The sequence below is a fragment of the Mytilus galloprovincialis genome, chromosome 14 (assembly GCF_965363235.1).
Source record: "Mytilus galloprovincialis chromosome 14, xbMytGall1.hap1.1, whole genome shotgun sequence".
NCBI classification, from domain to species: Eukaryota; Metazoa; Mollusca; class Bivalvia; order Mytilida; family Mytilidae; genus Mytilus; species Mytilus galloprovincialis.
The window spans coordinates 73,423,064-73,432,049 of NC_134851.1; the positions used below are offsets into that span (position 1 = coordinate 73,423,064).

An 8,986-nucleotide genomic window follows, 5' to 3' on the forward strand; every position below is an offset into this window, starting at 1 on the left:
TGTGAAAAAAAATTGCAAAACATGCATATCAACGACTGAAATAGATTAGCACCTCCCATTTGCTGAAAAATTTACATTTCATTCTAGTTTAAGAATTTATAGGGTTAAGAAGTATTTTCCAAATTCCTTTTCGCAAGGTTTCTAATATCATTATGACGATCACTAGTTTGATTTACTAAGTTGACCTAACAATAACTTGTGAAATTTATTGGTAGGTAACGTTTTTGCTATTTGAATACCATGGTTAATAAGAACTATTCATTTTCATAACTTTATTGAAAGATGTAAGACAGGTTTTTTTTGTGACGTTTTCGTGCAAAAAACTAGTATAATGATAAAAAAAAATTAGGTCCCATACATGTATGACGAGCAATAATTTAGCCTATATCTCCAGTTTCTGTGTTGGTGCTCACCTATCAAGTAATTTTAAGAGGTGTTTGTGGTTGTCTCTTTGCTTATTACCTCATGTCACTTTATCAATATATCAACTACTACTATTATATGAATATAAAATGAAAACAGAATATCATGTAGCATCAAACTTCGGGTCGCAGACGGGAACCTTTTGGTCGTCGGTCTGCCTTGGTTCATGGGGCAACATCACGGTGTAACCACACTTCGATTCAAGTGTCAACGACAGCATGGAGACAAGATGTTTTATTCTATATGGATATATGAACAAATCCTAAAAAAATTAAAGCGTATTAGATCGGAACTGTTCCACAGATGTATTTGTACATGTGTCTATCTAACGTTGTTCACGTTACAAGTAAAACATCCAGCCTAATATAACATGCACATGTATACTTAGAGTCTTAAATTAAAAGGTATCAAACTGATGACACTTGTTGGTAATAGATCTATTTACCTTTTTTCAAAACGTATTGATGATCTTTATTACATCATTAACTAAATAAATGCTTGTGACATTAAGTGACAATTGTCATTCGTCTTTTAATTTACTCGTTCTTTTCGATTTATACAGGAAGGAAACATAGAAGAAGAGAGACCAGGGGTAAGTCACATTAGATTATTAGAAAAAAAATATGTAAAAAACTTTATATAACAGTTAAACAAGATTTTTTCATTCTCATTTGTGTAAATGTACTAACAAAATTGTAAATTGTGCTTTAATTTTTTTTCATTGCAAAAATGATTGTTAAAAGTGAAGAATAAAATTAACCAATTTTAAAGACGATAATTTAACTTTTATTTCCCAAGTGTTTGTGTTGTTGCTAATTTGCACAAAAAAGCTATATACTTCTGAAAAGAGAAAGGGTCAAACTGTGAAAACTTGATAATTTGGAATTAAATGTGGAAATAAAATAAGCCACTGTTGTTCCTTACTTAATTTGTTGTAAATTATTGCTATATAGTTCGAAGATTTTAATTTGATATCTACTTTGAAAAGAACAGTAGCTTATAATCGATGATATGAATTATATTTTTTTCCCCAGAATATGGATATCACAAATAGAAGCAGAGAAAGTGAGGTATGTCAGTAATACTACACTGCCTTTTTACTTTTACAAAACTGATAAAAAATATAACAAATACGGAATGCATTAATGGTACCACTTCTTCAAACGCACTAAAAGTAAATACATATAACCGTGAGAGTTTGGCTAAAACTCCACCATTATATATGTAATATGTTTGCCCAAGTTGTCTATGGGTCAAACAATCTTATAATAGAACTATTTTTAGGACTGCATCAAACATTAGTTAGTAAATTCCTGTAAGACAGATGATTAAGCTTATCTGTAAAAAATGCATCATTATGCCTTATATATCGTGTACTGTGTTACATGCATAGATTACATTAGCCGTATTTGGTCAAACGTTTTGGAATTTTGGATCCTCAATGCTCTTCAACTTTGTACTTGTTTGGCTTTATACATATTTTGATATAAGCGTCGCTGATCAGTTTTATGTAGACGATACGCGCGTCTGGAGTATTAAATTATAATACTGGTACCCTTGATTGACTATTTCCGAAACTAGATAAAAAAAAAAAAAAATACGAGGAAAGGTAACACCCGGCCACTGAAAGTTTCGTTAATGTAAATTTTAGGTATTTGGTGCTGTATTTAGACCCTCCTACAACGAACTTTGTTTTATATGCTCACGTATAAAAGTGGCGGTTGTTCATAGGTTTGAACGTAATTTTTAATTTAGTGTTGTATATACAATTCGTCTAAAAAAATCAATCCAACAATCTTAGATCTGAAAATCTAATTTCTAAAATGTTTTGTTCTTCCCTCGCCGGGAATCGAACACATGCTACTGAGATATCGTGACACCAAATCGCCTGCACTGTAGCCGTCTCGCTAGTCCACACGACCACCTGGGCTTCATAAAAATGAAGCTTCGGTGGCCGGTTGTAACCTTTCCATATCAGTTTTGAATCTAGCGTCGTACTATAGTACATGATATATAAAGCATGGAGATGTTATTTTTACAGATCAGTTAAATTATCTATAGTAAAGAATCCTACAAATCAATGTAAGATACAGTCACAGAAAATTATTATATTTATAAGTACGTCTGAACCAGTGACAACTCTACAACAGATTTATTCATCGGATCACCAGCAGTGATGGTGATACACGGCTGTGTACATTATGTATATACAACTCGTCTATACATCAACCCAACCATGTTAGATCTGTAAATTTGCTTTCGCAAATTTTTTGTTCTTCCCTCGCCGAGATTCCAACCCATGGTACTGAGATATTGTGACACCAAATCACCAATATATATATATATATATACATAAAGAGTCTATCTAAAATTCAGGGTAAATTATATGGCCTCTCAAATACCGTTAATCCTAACATCACTGAAAAGGCGTTTATTGTCGAAATTCGGATCTGGTATACAAAAAAAATATTGACACCTTATGTTTGTTGCATAGCATCTTTGTCACAAGTTTATAATTTTCTGTTTAGTATTAAATTTAAATTAAGATCCATTTTGTTACATCTTGTGATCAATTTTATTTGGCAATCGCCAATGACAGTCAGCAGGGTTTAAGAACATCTGTTTTTCGACCTGTTAGTCAAATGTGTTTTGTTTAAATATACTTTTTCACTTTTTGGTCTTTTTGAAAATGTTTTTTGTGCTGTATTTAGACCCTTCTACAACGAAACTTGTTTAAATGCACACGCATAAAAAATGCGGTTTTTATCCAACGCAATCATAGGTTTGAACGAAGTTTTCAATTTAGACTTGTTTATTTTTTTTAAGTTTGGGCCTGTATCATATGTTCCCTCCGGTTTATATTAATCGTTCATCCTAAATTGACTATCACAATTCAAGAGTCTATCTAAAATTGAGGGTAAATTATATGGCCTTCCAAATACCGTATCGATCCCCAACATCACTGAAGAGGCGTTTATTGTCGAAATCTGGATCTGGTGTACAAAAAAGATATTGACACCTTATGTTTGTGGCATAACATCTTATCCACAAGTTTAATTTTTTCTGTTTAGTATTAAATTTAAATTAAGATCCTTTTTGTTACATCTTGTGATCAATTTTATTTGGCAATCGCCAATGGCAGTAAGCAGGGTTTAAGAACATCAGTTGTTCGACCTGTTAGTCATATGCTTTTTGTTTGAATATACTTTTTCACTTTTTAGTCTTTTAGAAAATGTTGTTTGTGCTGTATTTAGACCCTTCTACAATTAGGTTTATTGATATGGAATTAGTTAGAATTATTTTATATTCAAACTATATAGTTGAAATTTATATTTTAGAACGAAGCAGAGAGTGACCCTGAAGATCTAGAGGAAGGTAAGTCTTAAACCATTTGTTCAATTTCTCTCATTACAACTTTATGACTTGACCTTGGTCATTAAATGATGTCCCTTTCCTTGACCTTTGATATGACTTTATCGTGTGCAGTTGTCTTAAAAAGAAGGAGTACATATATTTTGTAATAGAGTGTATGTCCTACATAAAAAAGAACACTTGCATTCTCGAAATTGTTTCAAATAACGGAAGTAATTAGCACACATTAAAGTTTGTTACAAGGTGCATTACAGCTGATTATAATGTTTTGATTTGTTTTGTGGTGTTTTAACGCCACTTTTAAGCATCGCATTTTGGCTGTTTCCTGGCCACATTTTGTTTTATTAGCGGAGAAAGCCGAAGTGCTCGGGGAAAACAATCTAACTTCGTTAGGTAAACTAGCAATCGTTGTTATTTAAGATATGAGTCGAGTGCATTTACACGAACGGGGTACGACAATGATTAGTGTGACGTTACAAGCTAAAAAATGTCGCTAAAATTTTGGCGATTTTCTAATTTGATGAGAACAACTGTTATGTTGAAGATATTTTAAACGTAGCAATGCCTTGGTCGAAATACAAGAAAATAAATCCTACAAATCCGAATTGCAAAACAAGTCCCCAACCATAAAAAAAATCTAAAAACCTCCGTTTTAGGTTTAACAACTCTTCAACACATGTAACTGGATTGATTGGCAACTTTGATATTTTTTTTTGGTTGTTAATGCTGTTAGGCAAAAATAGAATATCATTGATGTAAGCAGATATGGTACGAGTGCCAATGACACAAAGTTCTATTCAAGTCACAATTTGTAAAAGTAAACCATAATACTTTAGCTCACGGTCTTCGACATGGAGCCTTGACTCACACCGTACAGTAAGCTGACACTACCGAAAAAGATAACTAGTGTAAATCCATTGAACATTATCATATAGAAATCCTTCTCCTGACCCAACAAAAAAAAAATACTAGTGTAAAACTATACAAACATAAGCATATAGAAATCCCCTCCTGACCCCACCAAAAAAGATGACTAGTGTAAAACCATTCGAACATTAGCATGTAGAAATCCCCTCCTGACCCCCCAAAAAAAGACGACTAGTGTAAAACCATTCGAACATTACCATGTAGAAACCCCCTCCTGACCCCCTAAAAAAGATGACTATGTTAAAACCAATCAAACATTAACATGTAGAAACCCCCTCCTAACCCCATAAAAAAGATAACTTGTGTAAAACCAATCAAACATTAGCATGTAAAAACCCCCTCCTGACCCACTAAAAAAAGATGACAAGTGTGAAACCATTCGAACATTAGCATGTAGATACCCCATCCTGACCCCCTGAAAAAGATGACTAGTGTAAAACCAATTAAACAATAGCATGTAAAACCCCCCTCCTGACCCCCTAAAAAAAGACGACTAGTGCAAAACCAATCAAACATTAGCATGTAGAAACCCCCTCCTGACCCCCTAAAAAATGACTAGTGTAAACCAATCAAACATTAGCATATAGAAACCCCCTCCTGAACCAACCAAAAAACGATGACTAGGAAAAAAACATTCAAACATTAGCCTATAGAAATCCCCTCCTGACCCCAGCAAAAAACGATGACTAGTGTAAAACTCTTCGAACATTAGCATGTAGAAATCCCCTCCTGACCCCCTAAAAAAGACGAGTAGTGTAAAACCATTCGAACATTAGCATGTAGAAACTCCCTCCTGACCCCCTAAAAAAAGATGACTATGTTAAACCAATCAAACATTAACATGTAGAAACCCCCTAAAAAGATAACTAGTGTAAACCAATCAAACATTAGCATGTAAAAAAAACCTCCTGACCCCCTAAAAAAGATGAGTAGTGTAAGACCAATCAAACATGAACAGGTAGAAACACCCTCCTAGAAATCCCTTTCTAATCCCACCAAACAACGATGACTAGTTTAAAACCATTCAAACAATAGCATATAGAAATCCCCTTCTGACTGCCCCAAAAAACGATGACTAGAAAAAAACATTTAAACATTAGCCTACAGAAATCCCCTCCTGACCCCACCAAAAAAAAAAGATGACTATAAAAAAAAACATTCAAACATTAGCATATAGAAATCCCCTCCTGGATCCACCAAAAACGATGACTATTAAAAAAAACATTCAAACATTATCCTATAGAAATTTCCTCCTGAATGGTTTACATATGACCCCTTTCAAATGGATGTCTTGCAAGATTCTCCTTGTTCGATGGTGGGTGCTGTTACTTAAAAAAAAAAAAAAAAAAAACCTAGCAGAACCGCTTATTTTAAATCAAAATAGTTCCAACCTGTCTTCGCATCAAAAGAAAAAATAATGAGCATCATCACATTATCCAAAAGAATAGATTATTTCAAGTAAGTAATACAAACTCACATGATCTTCAGTTATTCCAACATTCTAACAAGGTTACAGGGTTGTATAGGTTTTACATTGTCTGTCCGCCTGTCTGTCACATTATCCGGACCTATTCCAATAACTTTTGTCCAACCTTTGAAAATATTCATAACTGACCATGATGTGTTGAAATCACTATAAGAAGGATGTTCCGGTATATTGAGTTCTTTTGCAGTTATGACCCTTCGGACTAAGAAATGTGGACCCTTTTGAAGTAGACAGCTTGTCATCGGAATTCATCTTACATGGTTTGTTGGATACACATGCATGTGGGTACATTGTTAGATACATGTATTCATATGTACATGTTGATGAAATGGTCCGGTTCATCTTGTTTCCATGAGTTATAGCCTTTTTAAACATTGCTATTTTGACCCTATTCATCGCAACTCCTCTGACCAGTCTTATTTGATACACATAGAAGTTTGTACATTGATATATTCGCACATGCTTATGTACATGTAGTTCTATATGTTTTATATTGTAAGTCCGTCTGTCTGTCACATGCCCCACTAACCGCTATGTGTTAAAATCGCTCTCTATATGATGATCTAGTATCAGTTATAGCCCTTCGGATATCGAAATGTTGACCCTATTCTTGTCATAGCAACTTCTCTGGCATGGTTGGTCAAACATACATGAAAGTATTTATATTGCTAGATTCACATATACAGGTGTGCACGAAGGTCGGACGTTCTGGTCAATTGAGTTTTCCATGGGTTATGGACCTTTGTACTTATTTTGTTTACCCTATCGAGTATTTACTTTATCATTGTAACTTCCTAGTTTTTATTTTTTATATACATGTGGAAGTTGATATATAATATTATATCATCAGATTTAGATAATCATGAACAATGGTATTTCAGTCCGTTGAGATTTGGCCATTTAGCATAATATAATGTCATCGTCCATTGAGAACAACTACTTGGTAAGTAGGAACTTGTAGAAACAGCGGGGTCATATCTTGCATTTTTTTTGCTAACTATTTTTGTAATCATGTAAGATCAATGTATCTCTTCTAGCCAATTGTAACACACTTTGCTTCTATTTATTTCTAGATTTAACCCTTGATGCTATCGAATGCGTAGTTAAGTATGAAATACAAAAATCAGAAAACAACATACACAAGGAGTTAACTGAATTTAGAAAACAGTACAGTAATAATGCTATTGGGGAATTAAGAGCCCATCTAGATGAAGTAAAAAAAGAAGTTAACAGGAACGCAGAGGAAAGTGACACGGGATTTAAAGATTTAACAGCCACTGTTAACTCCATGGAAACCACCATTTCAAAGATCGAAACTGAAACCAATGACAGCCAAAGAAAAATAAAAGAATTAGAAAACAAAGTGACAGATGTAGATCGTAAGTTGAACGAGATCACTGCTGGGATACCAAAAATCATTGAAGAAATCATATCCAGCGGGACATTAGCGTTTATATCCCCCAACACATTCGAGATTGATGAGTCAGTGGATGAACCAATGAATGCCACGTCAACCCCTGTTTCAACAATCCTACTACAAAAAAAACCTGAATGTACAAGAAAGAGAACAGTTGAGGATGGAGGGAAAAAAAACAATAAAAAAATATTATTAAGATATTCATGGAAGAAGAGCAATCCAGCGGGACTGGAGTTCCTTGAAAGCAGAGCCGATGTGCCTGATTTTTCGAGGGCCCAAGATTTCAAAATGAATGTTTATAAGGAGGGAATTAAGAGGGGCCTATGGCTTGAGGCAAACAATATTTTCATGAGAGTGTGCCAAAAAATTGACAATCTGCACAAGCTAAAGAAATAAGTAATGTGAATCATTCGACATACATTTATTTAACTTTTATTTGATTTAAAGGTCATAAAGTAAAAGTACTGGGAGTACGTATATAATCATTTCAAAGTGTGCATAATTCGATTTTTTAAATTATTTTTGTTTAATAGAACATTGTGTTTTTTCCAGAAATCTAACATTTTGATATGCTTACAAAACTGTCCAAAATGTATTTTACCATTAATGTTATATCAAAACTAACTGAAAGAGTGTTTCAGCGCTGCATACTATTTCTTAGAGTTAATTACAGATCGTCCACTTATAAATTCCTTTCTTTTATTATTTGATTGATATCAACGACGTTATATTTGTATTGTTCTGCCTGGCTTACGAATTTATTGTCAATTTTGAAAAAAAAATTATTGTGCAGTTAGATAGTGGTGACTTTTCAAAAGTCATGATTAAATATTAAGGAATTCTAACTGTTTCTGTGTTTTAATGTTGTTTAATCAACAACCAAACTGTTAATCAGTAGAAAACAATAAGACATTATTCATTTTGAAATGTGCATGAGTCAATTTTTTCCATATTGTTGTTTGTTTGAAAGTCGTGATGAACTTCAGCAATCTTATATTTTATTATGCCAAAAATATTGTCCCAAATGTATATCTCCATTTACTTAATATATAAAAAATAACTTAAATATTGTTGAAACTGCATACTATTTCTTAAAGTGAATTGTTATATTTGTATTGTTTTGCCTTACTTTCGAGTTTATTTTCATTTTTGAAATATCGTTAATGTACAGCAGGGATGGGGTCGATTACTTTAAAATGTAATCGATTCAATTACAATTAGTTTGCTTATAAAATGTAATCGATTACATTACAATAACACCTTATTTCATATGTAATCGATTACCTTTGATTACTTTTCTTTAAAGTAATGATGATTACTTTAGATTACTTATGATTACATTGTATATTGCAATATCAAAG

At 33.1% G+C, this 8,986-nt stretch overlaps 1 protein-coding gene across 1 annotated transcript; it reads left to right on the forward strand.

Moving 5' to 3' along the window:
- Positions 1-821: 821 nt before the first annotated feature.
- On the forward strand, positions 822-8,365 carry LOC143059207 (uncharacterized). Its single transcript, XM_076232692.1, has 4 exons — positions 822-1,015; positions 1,458-1,493; positions 3,762-3,798; positions 7,282-8,365. Exons 2-4 carry the CDS (start codon positions 1,461-1,463, stop codon positions 8,019-8,021), a joined length of 810 nt encoding a protein of 269 aa, XP_076088807.1. The 5' UTR covers positions 822-1,015; positions 1,458-1,460; the 3' UTR covers positions 8,022-8,365.
- The last annotated feature ends 621 nt before the right edge of the window (positions 8,366-8,986 follow it).